We start from the raw sequence: 16,205 nt of genomic DNA on the forward strand, positions 1-16,205 counted from the left end.
CATTGGGATGGTGCTCTGACCAACCAAGCTATTTGGCCAGGGTTAGACACATTTTAAATACTTAGTCACTATAAAGTGGACAGCACAGATATAGAATACTTCCAACATTACCCATACTTTTATTGGACATGCTGATGTGTTTTGCAGAATCCAGTATTTTTTTTTTCTTGCTTGTCCTGACTGAGATAGAAATCAAGACGTTAAACTGCTACGTTAAATTAGCACAGATGGGAGACTTTGGTGAGGTCAACAAAACCTAACATTTTTTTTTTGCTCTTCCTGGTATTGCAGATCAATCACAAGGAAATCCCACAAGGGACAGTCCTGCTTCCTTGGGGAATGTATAAGTTAAAAAAGGCTTTGTGTACATATGCACTGATAGGTTAGCCTCTAGGTTGTTGTATCCTACCTCCCCAAAAAGAGAAAAGTTTTGCTTCACCTATGTCAGGATTATTTTACACATAAAATATACGGAAAAATGCTTCTAATTGTATTCACAGGCAGTCGGAATCCACATCAGTATTTCCATACAGGAATCAATAAAGCTTAAGGTTGACAGGAATCAATAAAGCTTAAGGTTGAGTCAATCATTAAACTTATTTATGGGAATCTAAGTAATGGTAGTAAAATATAACGCCTATAAATCTTTAGAAAAAATTCTAGAGGACATATCTCACTGTAGAATGACACTGCCAATCATTAATACCTTCTTTGCTTTTCTGCTCAAAATACAGTGGTACCTTGAGATACGAGTTTTATTAGTTCTGTAACCGAGCTCATCAGTCAATTCGTATATCAATTTTTTCCCATTTAAAATAACAAATAGATTTAATCCATTCCAGCCCTGTGAAACATCCCCAAACCATCCTAAATTATGAAAATATACATGTTTTTAATTAAGAAACACACATGTATACTTTACCAATGCTTAACAAAATATATGAAATGAAAAAAGTGTTATTTAGTACTGTATTCTTACCTTGGAGACAGATGAGTGCGGCTAACGGAGGTAAATGGCGGAGGAGGAGGGAGGGAGGAAGGGATGCAGGCACTGTAGACACTTAAACTAAAACTGCACTTTAACACTAAATGTAAACTAAAACTGCATTTTCTTTAAACAAAACTAAAACTGCACTTTCCTAAAATGGAACCACAAAAACTTAATTGTAAAAAAAATGTACTTTAACTTTAAACTTAAGCAAAGCTTAACATTACGTATTTTTCATTTAATCATCACCTGTTTTTGCCCTTTTGGCTGCACTTTCACTTGCAGGACTTTTGAATAAAAATCTATCCAAAAAGGTTTGCTTTTGCCTGTCTTTTAAAATGTTACAGAAATGTGACAAACAAGTGTCACTAAAAAGTGCTGAAGCATGACCAGTTGAAACTTTTTCTGGGGGTTTCTTTTCAATAAAACTTGAAAGCTTCTCCCACATTGCTAGCATGTCTTTAATTTCACTTGTAGAAATCACTTCCTCCGACTCTACCTCCTCCTCACTACTAATCTCTTGCAGAAGCTCTGTATGTTACATCATCTGTAGCTCCTTCAACTCCAGTTGAGAGTTCCTCCTCATGTTCCTTGATGAGCTCGTTTACATCACCCTCATCTACCTCCAGACCCATCGACTTTCCGAGGGACACGATCTCCAACGCTTCTACCTTGGTCTTGGTCTCTGGTTCGAATCCTTCAAAGTCCCTGTCTTTTTCCATAACTTTTTCCATGCCGAGTTCAAGGTTCTTCTTGTAACCTCTTCCCATGCCAAGTCAATAATGCATAAACATATCATGATGATGTAGCCATCTCTCCAAAACTCTCCAAGGGTTAGAACTGTATTCTCAGTCACCTCAAAGCAGCAGCAGAACAAGTGCTTTGTGTAAAGCTTTTTAAAGTTGGAAATGACCAGCTGATCCATAGGTTGCAAGATTGAAGTCGTGTTGGGTGGGAGGTCCTTAGAGGACTTTCATGAATTTGATCTCATCGAGAACGTCGTCTTCAAGACCAGGTGGGTGGGCTGGAGCATTATCAAGGATTAGTAATGCTTTCATCGGGAGTTTATTTTCTTCACTGTAGGACCAAAGACAAGAGTTACCCATTCAATAAAAAAATTGCTGTGTAACCCATGCCCTAGCATTGGCACGCCACATAACCTGCAGTTTTTCTTTAAGAATCTTGTGAGTCTTAAAGGCTCGAGGATTTTCGGAATGATAGACTAGCATTGGCTTTACTTTACAGTCACCACTAGCATTTGCATACAATGCAAGGGTCAGACGGTCCTTCACGGGTTTATGGCCTGGCAGCTTCTCCTCTGCGGTGAGGAGCATTTTTTTCCAAAACAATCCTGTTTTGTCACAGTTGAACACTTGTTTGGGGATGTAGCCTTCCTTTGCGATAAGCACAGCAAAATGTGCAATGTACTCCATCAGCACTCACAGCTTCACCATGCCTCACCACCAAGTGGATGCCAGATTTCTTCTTGAAATTTTCAAACCAGCTGTGACTTGCCTTAAACGTTATCTTCTGCTGCCTCTTTTGAGGTTGATAGTTCTTTCTTGTTCAAGTTGCTGTAAATAATACGTGCTTTTTCACATATTACAGTCACTGTATCTCCTGCCAGCTCTTTCTTTCACCCACACCAGCAGAAGCTTCTCCATTTCTTCATGGATATTTGTCCTTAATTGGGACAGAACTGTAGTTCCTTTCGCTGGATTTGCGCTTTTGATGGCATCCTTTTGTTTAAGGATGGAACAAGTTTTAGATGTATTGTGGTCGTACAGCCTTGCCAGTTCACTCGTACACCACACTCATGTTTTTCTATTATTTTTTACTTAAATTGATGTCATTCTCTTCTTCTCACCACTGTCCTTTACACTCGCTTTCTTTGGCCCCATGACAGCACACAAAAAAAGTTAGTAAAAAATGCAAAAATGATGCAAGAACAAGTACAGTGTGTGAGATTCAACTTGATTCTGTGGGTAACACGTGAGAAAGAACGAGATGCTGGTGGCGTGCTGCTGATACTAGACCCATATAATCCTTACCTAGCGACAGCTTCCTGAATCATGACTCGTATCTTGGAATTTCGCTTGGATCTCAAACAAAAATACAGACCAAGTCACAGCTCCTAACTTAAAAATTTCATAGGTTGGTCTGCTCATATTTCAAGGTACCACTGTATTATGTTTCTCTTTTTTTCTTTTCTATTTTTTACAGAGACACAGAAAGAGTCAGAGAGGGATAGACAGGGACAGACAGACAGGAATGGAGAGATGAGAAGCATCAATCATTAGTTTTTCGTTGCGCATTGTGACACTTCAGTTTTTCATTAATTGCTTTCTCATATGTGCCTTGACCGCGGGCCTTCAGCAGACCGAGTAACCCCTTGAGCCAGCGACCTTGGGCTCAAGCTGGTGACCTCAGGGGTCTCGAACCTGGGTCTTCCACATCCCAGTTATACGCTCTATCCACTGCACCACTGCCCAGTCAGGCTGATTCTCTTCTTTTGATCTAGCATAACTATCTGACTCATTTTAGCCGAAGTCTAATCCTAGTAGAATATTAACACCTAGTGGAATATTAAAATAATTCACAAGTGACTAAACAAACATACACTATGAAGTCAAATGGAGTCAACCTGATAGGTCCTGTGGCTAAACCTTTTGCTGATACAGGCTTCTCTCTCTCTGTGGGGCTTGCTTCTATCACTACTAATCTGGGTTTGCTAGCCTTTAAACTGGAAAACATAGCTCTGGTTATTTAGAAAGGAGCACCCTGGCTGGGTACCTCAGTTGGTTATAGAGCTTTGGTAGTCCTGATATGGTAAGGTTGTAGGTTCAATCCCTGCTTAGGGCACATGCAAGAATCAACCAATGAATGCATATATAAGTAGAACAAATTGATGTTTCTCTCCTCTCTTCTTTCTTTTCTCTCTAAACCAATAAAGAGAAAGAAAGAAAAGCATGTTTATAAATGTCTCAAGATGCTAACTCTTCACCTTTTGCTGAGGCCATGTTACTTATCTCACTAAATCCTTCCTTCTATATCTAAATTTCAGACACTGATTCATTTGAATTTTGTACTTTAAGCACAACTGAGAAAGAACCAGAAGATAACTGGTTGTAAAGTCACAAAAGCACAGGAAGATACTTTAGTGTTAAAAACGTTTATTTGTCAAAATATTAAAAAAAAAAAAAAGTGGGAGGAGTGGAATAAAACAAGGCTAAATTTCAGCTAATGCTGTACCACGATCACAGGTCAGACATTAAAAAAACAAACAAAACATCTCCCACTCCCACCCCAGTGGTCCTAGCAATTTCAAAAGATTAGCTTCAATGTTCAAGTCCAGAGCTAACAGAAAAGGCTGCTTGCCACTACATGGTCATTTTAAAGGGTAAGGAGATGTTGCGTAAACAGAGAGAAGGGTTCAACTCCCAAGGAAAGCAAGATAAGAGGGGTTCCACTGTACAGGAAAGGGGATGCCAGCATAATCCTTACCTAGGGCTGCTCAGAGGCTGAGAATGTAACGAACAGTGAAAGGCTACAGAGACTCGTATCAGGAAGAAAGAAAAGTCAACTTAGAAGAATTAAATTAAGAAAGAAAACATAGTTGGTCACAAACTCCTTTGTTTACTGAAACATGAAGCAATGGAAACATCCCGGCAAAGGGGACCGCGCAGAGCAAGTTCTCCTATATGACCGCAGCCTGAGGGTTCAGTCCGCAATTATCCTACCTGAAAGAGAGCACAACACAAGAGGCTTACACAGTGCCTGGACAGCGGCTCGGCTCCGAGTACAAGGGCCCCGGTCCTGTCCTGTATTCCGGGGGGAGAAGAACAAAGAACAAAATAAAACCAAGTCAGACACGCCTGACCTGTGGTGGCGCAGTGGATAAAGCATCAACCTGGAAATGCTGAGGTCGCCGGTTCGAAACCCTGGGCTTGCCTGGTCAAGGCACATATGGGAGTTGATGCTTCCTGCTCCTCCCCACCTTTTCTCTCTGTCTCTCCTCTCTCTCTCCCTCTCCCTTTCTCTCTCCCTCTCTCTCTCCTCTCTAAAATGAATAAATAAAATTAAAAAAAAAAAACCAAGTCAGACTGGATCAGACATAGCCCAGTATTACCCAGGAGTCTATTATGACTACATAGAGCAATCTCCTTCTAGCTACAATAGAACAAGAAGCAATGTATCTGGAAGACTGCTGTGTTGGTGATAAATACATATTTCTCATTTTTTATCCATCTTTTAGGCAAGACAATCTTCTGTGATACAAGGCTACTGTCACTGTGCCAAAGGGCATACAGATATTATTAAGAACTGTAGTTTAATTTCTGGGTCCAGAAAAAGCAGAAGATGCCAAGATCTCAAATATGGCCAACTGCACTATTTATTCTAAATGTTTCATTTTAATCTTTCATAGTAAACAAATTTTCAAAAATATCAAGGAGTATTCATTTACCCTCCAACATACCTGTATATGTCATCTTAGATTGAGAGCCAAAACTCTAATAGTTCCCATATTTGACACATCTCCCTTACCAAATCAAAAGATGAAATCGTAAAATTATCTTAATTCTTCCATTGATGATGGAAGCTCCAGACACCAATGGCTGGGGGGAAAGAAAAGTTAACTCACACCAAGCTCCTCTACTTATTACAGACAAAGGGCCAAATCTTGGTCTTGATCTGTGCCAATCGACTTCAAAAGTTGTGACGTTCTTGAATCAGTTCTGCCAGGGTGAGACCCGAATTTGGATCCCAACAGCTCTGGAGTGTTTCATCCTGGCAGCCTCATTAACATCAGGCTCCTGGGACTGCAACCAACTCAGGGTTATTCAGTCCATTTGAGGTTCACACCTGGAAGGTAAGTTTCTTTAAAAGTCATCACTAAAAAGGTTAGTTGAACAACCACTGCTTGCAGTCAAAATTCATTTTAAAATACTTAGGCAATACCCTTTAAATACCACATATGCTAATTTAATACTTAGCTTTGAAACATTCAAGAGGAATAAGTTATCTGATAGGTAATTCCAACTTTAGAGCCATATCCCACTTCATGGCAGACTCAGCTGCATTAAAAGTAAAAATTAATGGCAAACTACAAGTTGTAAGGTTATCCACTTCATGCGCACAAGTGCACATTGCTATACAGTGGTCTCAGGAGATCCCAGCCTTGTCATGGTCATACAGGATATCACTTGTCACAAGTTCATGCTGTATTTGCTTCTCACTATGAAAAATGGCAAATTCCCATTGCTGTTTTCTTCTAAACATGCCAAAGGAGTAAGTTAGGAACCCTGGAAACTCAGTGGTAACTAAATTTAACATTGCTACTAGGTCTCCCGTTCAACTGACTCTCAATTTCAGGGTACAAGGAAAACCATGAGAATAAAAGTTGTCATGACACCATTTTCACCTGAATAAAGAAATTTATCAGTCTAGATTCTAACATCTTTGGCGTACATTTTCTGAAGTAGGAAAAATTAAATTCTCAGGGTCTCCACTAATGGGATTTTATATATATATCAAAAAATTACCTGATTATCTAGTTCCTTGAATGTTTCTCAAACAAAAACAATAAAAACTTCTGGAAAAAAACAGGAAGCATCAGGCTTTCATGACAGCATCTCTGGCTACACAACGATACGGCTTAAATGCCCATGTAGGAGACACTCCGATTACTAGCAAGGACAGGACTGATGGGACTGGGGCATCAAACATTCCGCTTTCAAGCAAGTGTCTTATTACTAAACACCTAAACTTTACAGTACTTTATCTGGCTCACAGCTATATATTAGAAGAGTTTCTCTGATAAAGGCTAATAATGACCTAAGTAGTTTTCTTAGCCAACTGGAAGTCTGAAGTTCTAGTTAAAATTCTCACCGTGACTTCACTAACTCCTGAACAGGTACTCTTCAGCTTACACCACAGTGACTTGAGTGGAAAGAGACTAGGTTTAGAAATCAGCCAGGCCTGAGTCTGAATTCTGCCTCTACCTCTCAATTACCAGTTGACTTTAGTACTTAACCTCTCTGAGACTTAGTTCCCTCTCTGTAAAACAGCGTACCTTGAAGGATTATTATTGTGTAGATTAAATGATAAAACAAACACAGGGCACTCATCAAATATTAGTTCTCTTAAATCATGCTTCTGTAACCCAGATCTGCTTACACTTGACTCAAGAACAACAGTCTCACCAACAAACTGAGTTTGTTTTCTCAGAAGAAACAAAATGGTTGGAGTCATACACTAAAACTTCAACAGACCAAATGAACCTCGGGCTTACGCTAAAGGCATATTTGAGGCTAGCGTGTAATTTATGCCTTTCGGACACTACTGCCCTGACAGCAGAAAGGTGTTTTTGCTGTACAGCTCTCTCCCAAGGGACCTCTTCACCGCCCCCACCCCACTCTCACCTCCAGTTTTTAAAAGGCTGAGTACCGTGCTCGGTCCACATACTGCTCCCGCTCATACCGGGCCATGTCATATAGAGAATTCCGTGAGGCCGCTGAAGCCTGTGACAGCTCACTCTCTGGCCCATAACCGTAGCCCTCTCCAACTGGGGGGAGCACAGCTGTAGCACGACGAAGGGGGCTCCTGTCCCTTCCGTAATAGGAGGAAGGGGTGGCAGCGGCAGCAGCCAGAGCAGCAGAGGTGGCGGCAGCACCCGAGTTTGGTAACAAGTGTCGGTCGTAGGGATCAACTGAAGCGGAGTTGAGGTGACTGGGCATAGCTGTGTTCTGGACTTGAGGCAGATGGGACATGGTCTGCTCTGCATAGTTGTATGCAGATGCTGCCGCCGCCGCTGCCACCGCCTCATAAGAGCGGACCCGGTACCGCTTATAGTAGTCAAGCGCTCCGTACGCATCGTTGTAATATACGGATTCCCCGTAGCCCACGGTGTAAGGTGTGCGCACTGCTCCGTACTGCTCATTATACTGCTCAGTAAAGTCTGCCACACGACCTGTACGATCTACTGGGCACTCTTTGGACCAGTGCCCCTCTTTCCCACACCGATAGCAGCCACTCTGGTCTCCCATCCCAGGGGCAGTCCGAAGGCGGCTGGTAGACAACTGCACGTGCATTCTTTTGCCTTGAGGAAACAGACAATAGATTTATTATAACTCACTGACATTCTTTATCCTCCCCAAAGTGAAAGTAAACCAATCAGCATAAGACACACATACAAACAAACACTGCAGAGACCCTGTTTCAGCACTCCCCTCCAAAAGAAGTTGAAGTTTTAATTCAGATAAGAGCTAGAAAATTTAAGTCCTCAGAGACCAGTAAATACTTTCTACTTATACCAAGTAGACCAGATTCCCTCCGACTTCTGTCTCTACAACTTTCCGTTTTGAAAGTTTTGAAAATGAAAGTTTCCACTTTTCACTGCTAAGACTGAGCTATTTATCTTTAATGGGGCTGTGTGATTTGAACAATTCAAAACCTGGTCAATTCTTCCAAATCAAACATCCAATGAAACTTCAGTTATGCCATATTTGGAAAGCATCTTACCAACCTCTCCCAGATTAACTCAGGGTCACATTAGGCCTGACCGTTCACTGCAGCTGGAAGAACACCGCCAACTTCTGTCCGCTGTTTCCTCCAGCCATACTGCAGCAGTCACGGAAGGCTAAGCTGGGCTCACGAATCAGACCTGGCTCATAGGCTTTACCTCTGGCACACCTAGGAGTTTTAAGACCCTCCAGATTCCAATCCCACCCCCACTTTTTTCAGCAAGGGTGAATCCATGCCTACTGTGGAAAAGAAAACTACTTGACCATGGTCTCTCTCTCAACAGCAAGAATTAGATCTTGAAACAGTACTGGTTTCTTAGAAACTGTGTGCTCCCATGCAATGAAATGATTAGCATTTTATCCTGCCAGGTAGTTTATGATTCTTTGTAGGGGATTATCTACTTGTTAGAAAAATGCAGCATTTGTCTAAAGTCCTTTGGGCACCCATACGAAGAAGCCACATCCAGGGAATGACCAGCAGTTGGAACAGCTAAGAGAAGAAATACTCTTCACCCTGCGTTTGTATACCACCAAGCCCTTACTGATGAAAGCATCCAAGGTCTTTAAAAGCAGTGCGAGAAAAGGATATTTTTGGCAGTCTTTAGTCCCAAACTGCATAAGACTTTGGAGATCAAGTCAGTGCTTTTCAAACTGTAGCCAAAACACAGCCAGTACGTCTGTAGGGAACAGGGGCTTCGCATCACTCTTAAGGACTGCTCAGAACAAATCCCCCCTCCGCGATGAGCAGGTTGCTCTGTGACAGACCTTGTTCTGGATGCAGTTATGCGATAGGAGGCCTCGTGCTCCACCATCCTGTTGGAAACAGCCCGATTCAGAACAGCGCCATGCACTGACCCTGAGAGGGGAGCCGGTTAGTGCAGTAGTATCACTTTAGTCAAACTCATTTCTGCCCAATGTCTAAGATTCCTACCACCCCAGTTTTCAGTAGTTGCTGCCTCCAACTTAAAACCCTTTCTTTAGCAGAAACAAAAGTGCTCAGGTTTTGACTTCCAGCTGCTAGCAGAAAGGCAGTATCCACCATCACCACTGATACCATCAACAGATACCAAATGGCAAAAAGTCCCTGAGAGCAGCACTCAGCCATCCCACTGTTTTCAGATTTAAATACTCTAATTCTTAGATATTGAGGGTCACATCCTAACTACGCATAGAACAGAAACACACAGATTTTTGTCCAAGTTTACATCACAAATGTAGAATGTACTATAATTTAGACTGAAGGATTACAAATTACCTGTCTTTTAACCATGCATGACGACATTCACCTGTGTGACATACACAAACTGTGCTCCAATTCAGAAATCAGAGTAACCATGCCAATCTAAAAAGCAGTCAATCCAGAGACTTAGAAGTACACTTTTAAGGGGAAATAAAAATTCAATTTAACTTGCTCTTTATAGATTCTGGGTGCATTTCTTTTTCTTTTTTTTCAGAAACAAAGTTCAGTGATTTTTTTCATGTTTCTGTTATTACTATGTTTAGTCTTTACCCATTTTACTTAGAGAAGTTTATAAACATCTGTAGCAAAATCTACCTCTTGTGACTATGAAAAGGACTTAGGTACAAATATTTACCTAGAACTAAAAGATCAGTAATAGAAGTGATAGGTACTTTCCACACAGTCTTCTCAAAGATTATAACTAGGCTTTTAATTTTAAGTTCTTATCATAATAGAAAAATACTGTGTTTCTCTATTACCCTAAGGAACCAGGGCAAAGAAAACTGAAAGAAAATTAAATTCTACCACTCCTACATTTGGAGAGGCCAAAAACTTCAAGATTTTCTGAGAGCTTCAAAAGTTACTGAAATGCACTGCCAACATTTTCAATAAAACCAGTTCAATAAAAGTGTTTCCCTCTGAAATCTAGAATGTAAGAGTATTAAAATACTAAAGTGAGCAACTTGGGGTCCTAACTGCTGCGTTCCTACCATGTACCTGGATCCAGAAGACTGAGGATTTAGCTGAACCACACCAACAACACTTTAATTGAATGCTTGTTTACACATTGGGGGAAAACAGGAGACACCTGAACACCAATCAGCTGCCTGAATTGTTACTTGGGAAGGCTTCTTTAAGGTTTTCCAACACAAACTCTTTGCTAACTCAATAGGGGTGCAGTTCACTGGGGCGAGGAAACAGATCTTGAAGGACCCAAGTAAACTCAGATTCTGCTTTCTCTTAGAAGTCACCCAATGCAGAAGCCTAAACTGCAGTCATTAACATAAAAAGGTTCAAAAGATGCCTCAAGTAACATTCTTAAGAGGTCACCTCATTAGCTGAAAAAACTATTGAAAAATGTGATAAATTGGTATCTAGATTGTATTTTCTGTAAAACTGCAATTTATCCAATGCTAAAGTTTCTTTCGTCATCTGGAGAAAAAAAAGCTGGTTATAAAAATGCCTATACGTGTAGCTCAGAGTAGAGTGCTTTTCCTGAGGCGTCCGACTAAGAACATGAAAACCAAAAAAAGCATTTTCCTTTTCCATTGATGACATTTTAAAAAATCTTACGGATCATGCGTTACTCATATAGCAACTTCCTAAAGTAATTAAATCTGCTTTATTAAAACACACATTCCTCTCAAACTAACTTCCCCCAATGAACCGACTCCCATATACATATTTTGCCCTATCCCTTTATTCAGCTGTATATTAAAAAGGTAAGAACATGCAGTATTACACTAGACTATCTCCACAGTTTACACCTGACTTTAACTGCGTTCTTTTTCCATTGTGTTCTTGCTACTTGTCAAGCAAGAACCCCCATTTCTCTCTGCCAATCTCCATTCATGATTCCCTCCCCTACCAAATGAAAATAATCATGAATATTTTAAAGCCGCCTGAGGTGCAAAGCTTTCCAAAACAATACAAAAAAATATATAAATAGCTACCACATTTTAAATAAGTTTCTAACCATAACAGAAACACTCGTTTCACCAGACAGTGTTTTTACTGTTAAAATACTTTCACCTCTATACCCTATATTCTAGCCTCACTACCGTCCTGTGAGGGAGGTACTGCAGGGAAGCACTAACTCTACTTTAAAGTGGGGAACTTTAAGCACAGAGAGGTTAAAACACTTGTCCAAAGTCATACAACTAGTTAATGGCAAGTAGCTATGACTTTTGCCCTAACCTTTAAAGAGCAGCCGGAGGCTAGGGCACCACTGGTGACCAGAGTACTTGATACACACTGTCTGTAGTCTCCACTATTTGCAAACTTTCTTACCCTTTTCTGGTCAGCTTTTCCTCTTCTTCCATTTTTTTTTCCCACTGTTTTTCTAGGTTTAGCAGAGGACTCTTAAGTACATCTAAAATTTTTTTTTTTTTTTCTGAAGCTGGAAACGGGGAGAGACAGTCAGACAGACTCCCGCATGCGCCCAACCGGGATCCACCTGGCACGCCCACCAGGGGGCGAAGCTCTGCTGAGACCAGAGACACTCTAGCGCCTGGGGCAAAGGCCAAGGGGCCATCCCCAGCGCCCCGGCCATCTTTGCTCCAATGGAGCCTTGGCTGCGGGAGGGGAAGAGAGAGACAGAGAGGAAGGAGGGGGGGTGGAGAAGCAAATGGGCGCTTCTCCTATGTGCCCTGGCCGGGAATTGAACCCGGGTCCCCCGCACACCAGGCCGACGATCTACCGCTGAGCCAAACGGCCAGGGCCTCTTAAGTACATCTTAACAACCCTTTTAATAGCACCCGATACAAAAAATAGTGTTAATTTATGACCCTGAAAAGTGGCTGTAAACATGTGGTCTAAGACAGTGGTCCCCAACCCCTGGGCCACGGACTGGTACTGGTCTGCAGAGAAAGAATAAATAACTTACATTATTTGTTTTATTTATATTTAAGTCTGAACGATGTTTTATTTTTTAAAAATGACCAGATTCCCTCTGTTACATTCGTCTAAGACTCACTCTTGATGCTTGTCTTGGTCACGTGATACATTTATCTGTCCCACCCTAAAGGCCTGTCTGTGAAAATATTTTCTGACATTAAACCGGTCCGTGGCTCAGGCCCTGGCCAGTTGGCTCAGTGGTAGAGTGTTGGCCTGGCATGCAGAAGTCCTGGGTTCGATTCCCGGCCAGGGCACACAGGAGAAGTGCCCATCTGCTTCTTCACCCCTCCCCCTCTCCTTCCTCTCTGTCTCTCTTCCCCTCCTGCAGCCAAGGCTCCATTGGAGCAAAGTTGGCCCGGGAGCTGAGGATGGCTCTGTGGCCTCTGCCTCAGGCGCTAGAATGGCTCTGGTTACAACAGAGCACCGCCCCAGATGGGCAGAGCATCGCCCACTGGTGGGCGTGCCAGGTGGATCCCGGTAGGGTGCATGCAGGAGTCTGTCTGACTGCCCCCCCCCCCCCCCGTTTCCAACTTCAGAAAAATACAAACCTCCCCATCCCCAAAAAAAACAGTCCGTGGCTCAAAAAAGGTTGAGGACTACTGGTCTAAGATGATACTGTCAACAAAATCCTTGTAGAACAGTGCTGTCCAATGGAACGTTCTATGATGACTGAAATGTTACATATCTGTGCTAATGCCACAGCTACTCACCTCGTGCCTGCAATGTGTACAGTACAACTGAGAAACTGACTCTGAAATTTTACTTAATTTCAATTTAATACCTACATATGGCTAAATACTACCATATTTGTACAATCTAGAGCAGGGGTCCCCAAACTAGGGCCCGCGGGTCGCATGCGGCCCCCTGAGCCCATTTATCTGGCCCCGCCGCACTTCCGGAAGGGGCACCTCTTTCATTGGTGGTGAGAGAAGCATAGTTCCCATTGAAATACTGGTCAGTTTGTTGATTTAAATTTACTTGTTCTTTATTTTAAATATTGTATTTGTTCCCGTTTTGTTTTTTTACTTTAAAATAAGATATGTGCAGTGTGCATAGGGATTTGTTCATAGTTTTTTTTATAGTCTGGCCCTCCCAACGGTCTGAGGGACAGTGAACTGACCCCCTGTGTAAAAAGTTTGGGGACCCCTTATCTAGAGTCATTAGATACCCTCCTGTGGTATTAATGACAACACAGGTGTCTTTATTATTGGTGTAAATAATATGTTATTTACTCTATCACCTTACTGGGACCTCTGCAGAAGAACCATCGTTCCCATTCAACCTAATTATTTTAGAATTTCCTTTTTTCCCTTAGGATTAAATAGGTGGAGCGGAATATAGACCCCCTCCCCTCATGACGGTCCATTTTGATGGTGGTGTGAAAGCTATATGCACTCAGTAGAAACCGTATTATGAACTTTGATTTTTTCCTGCGCCAGGAATACGCCGTGCATTCCTCTCATGATGCTGGGCAGTGCTGCCCAAGCCCCAGCTCCTAGTCAGTCACACAACTACAAGGGCAAGCAAACAATACTCTGCATAGCGTAGTATTAAGTGCAATGTAGAGTTACAATGAATTTATTGGAACATAACTCTATCGTAAGTTGAGGAACATTCGTAGCCCATGGCATGGTCCTTGGCTCTGCCTGAGCTGCACAAATATATGAGCACTCAAGATACTCCCCCAAGTCCAGATTCACCAGCCAGATTTATAGCACAGGGATTCCTCCAGATGCCTGGAGGAATGTTCCTCCTTCCCATCACCACTCATCACCCTCGGCAGTAAAGAGTGTAAATCCTACACACTCCACTCTCAAATAAGGCTTGCTGGTCATAAAAAAAAAGCAACAGGTAAGCCAGAGGCCATCTCCCTTCTCTCATGAAGTACTAACTTGCCCAGGTAGGTTCAACTTCCAACAGCACCGAAATGAGTGAAGCCTGAAAGATAGAGTTACCCACAGTTCGTGATTCTGTGCAGTTTTTGATAATCTGGAAAGGGGATAATCGTGCTTAAGAGTGATAAGCATACAACCTATTCTTCCTGGCTAAAACAAAATGGAAGGTACCACCCTGCCAGCCCCATGATCCTGTGTTCTTGCCTCTGTGTTGAGCTAGACCCCACTCAGTCCTGCCACCCAGACCCCAGAGCAGTTCACCTTGAAACTCTGTGTTGTCAAGGCCCCTGATGGCCTCCACTGCATCCTCTGCCCGCTCCATGTGTACGAAGGCGTAATCTTTCACGATGTCACATTCGATAACTGGACCGTATTCCTCAAACTTGGCCCGAAGCTCTTGGTTGGTACAGGTGGGACTGATGTTGCCCACATGCAATTTGGTGGAAGCTTTGCTCTTATTCTTGCTGGCTTCCACGTTGATATTTACCCCGTGCAGCTTGTAGTGGTGCAGGTTCCGGATGGCATCCTCCGCCGCCGTCTTGTCCTCTATGTGCACAAAGCCGTAGTTCTTAATGATGTCACATTCCAGCACCTTCCCATACTGCTCGAAGAGTGAGCGGATCTCCTGCTCCGTGGCCTCCCGCGGCAGGTTTCCTATAAAGAGCTTCACCATCCTGACAAGAGCCTGAGGGAGAAGAAACAAGATTTCCAAAAGTTAGGGGTGGAGCGGACAAGCTCAGCGCACTCCGCCTGTGGCTGAATCCTCCACAGTTCCTGGTACCTTCAAGAACCTCACAAAAACGTCCGTGATTTTTTTTTTTTCCTCAATAGAGGGAGAAAGGTTTGTTCTTAATGAGTAGTGTGAGGTGCGTGTGACATACAAACAGGCCAGGGTCGGCATGCATTGCATTCTCCATCATCATCGTGAAACGAGGCGCATTTAAATAACAAGGCTGTTTCACGTCTTCAAATACTCTTTGGGGGGGAGGCAAGAAAGAGAAGAACCCAAACCAGGGACAAGAAGCACCTATCTCTGAGTGTCCCTTGGTCACAAGGTTTTGGAGGGAAATTTGTGCATCTCTCCCCCGTGAGGTTTCGCCTTTCAAAATACGAATAAAAAGATTCCCTTGGCCCCAATCCGGGACCCCCAACTCCCATCTCCTTCGCCCCAACAAAGACTCGCTCCGACCCCTGCCCCGCCCCCTCCGGAGACCCGGCCCCGCCTCCTCTCGTTGTCTTCCCGGGACCTCCTCTAGAGAAGAATCCAAACCTGGGGCTATCTCCGTCCGCTGAGGCCCGGCCCGCCCCGGGCCACTCTCGGGCTCCCCACACACCCGCAGAACCCCCTCGGTACCTCCGGGTGGCGGCGGCGGTGGCGACGGCTCCCGCGTCAGAGAGAGCCCTACAAAATGGCGAAGGCCGCTCGAGCCTCGGCGCGACCCGGCCCTTTCTCGCGCGCCAGCTCACGCACGCGCGAGTACGCGCTGCCTCTCCCCTCCCCCTCGCGGGAGCCAGGCAACCAATCCCAAAGCCGCATGTAAATGACTGCCCCAGGCTTGGCTCCCAGCCTCCCCGACACGGGGCGGGGCCCTCTGGTGACGGCGCTGCGGATCGGAGGTCAGTTCGGCCCCCCTTTCGGACTAGCCAATCACCAGGCTGGAAGGGGCGGGGATGCTCAGGCGTCCAAAGTGCTGCGAGAGCAACCGCTGCCTTGGTGAAATCAGAAGACTGGGGTGTCACTAACCATCACAATGGACGATGCTTGTAGGGCCTGCTGAAGTGGGGGTTGGGGGCCGGCAGTTCATGACAATGGGTTATCTCACTGGGTTCCCTAAAAAGGGGCTTTCTTAGTGGGCTGGCCAACCTCTATGGCAAGCTTGGTACATTTTAGATATACAGACAAGCCACATGTTAATAAGCAAAGCTAGTCATTTCTGTGGAGC

At 43.5% G+C, this 16,205-nt stretch overlaps 1 protein-coding gene across 1 annotated transcript; it reads right to left on the minus strand.

Moving 5' to 3' along the window:
- Positions 1-4,604: 4,604 nt before the first annotated feature.
- LOC136318972 (RNA-binding protein 4B-like) lies at positions 4,605-15,741 on the minus strand. The gene is given in 5 exon segments (XM_066252145.1): positions 4,605-4,728; positions 7,411-7,784; positions 7,786-8,087; positions 14,524-14,947; positions 15,617-15,741. Coding segments are annotated over 4 exon segments (1,092 nt in total). The 5' UTR covers positions 14,936-14,947; positions 15,617-15,741; the 3' UTR covers positions 4,605-4,724.
- Positions 15,742-16,205: the final 464 nt, after the last annotated feature.

Source organism: Saccopteryx bilineata, chromosome 1, assembly GCF_036850765.1.
Source record: "Saccopteryx bilineata isolate mSacBil1 chromosome 1, mSacBil1_pri_phased_curated, whole genome shotgun sequence".
Lineage (NCBI taxonomy): Eukaryota > Metazoa > Chordata > Mammalia > Chiroptera > Emballonuridae > Saccopteryx > Saccopteryx bilineata.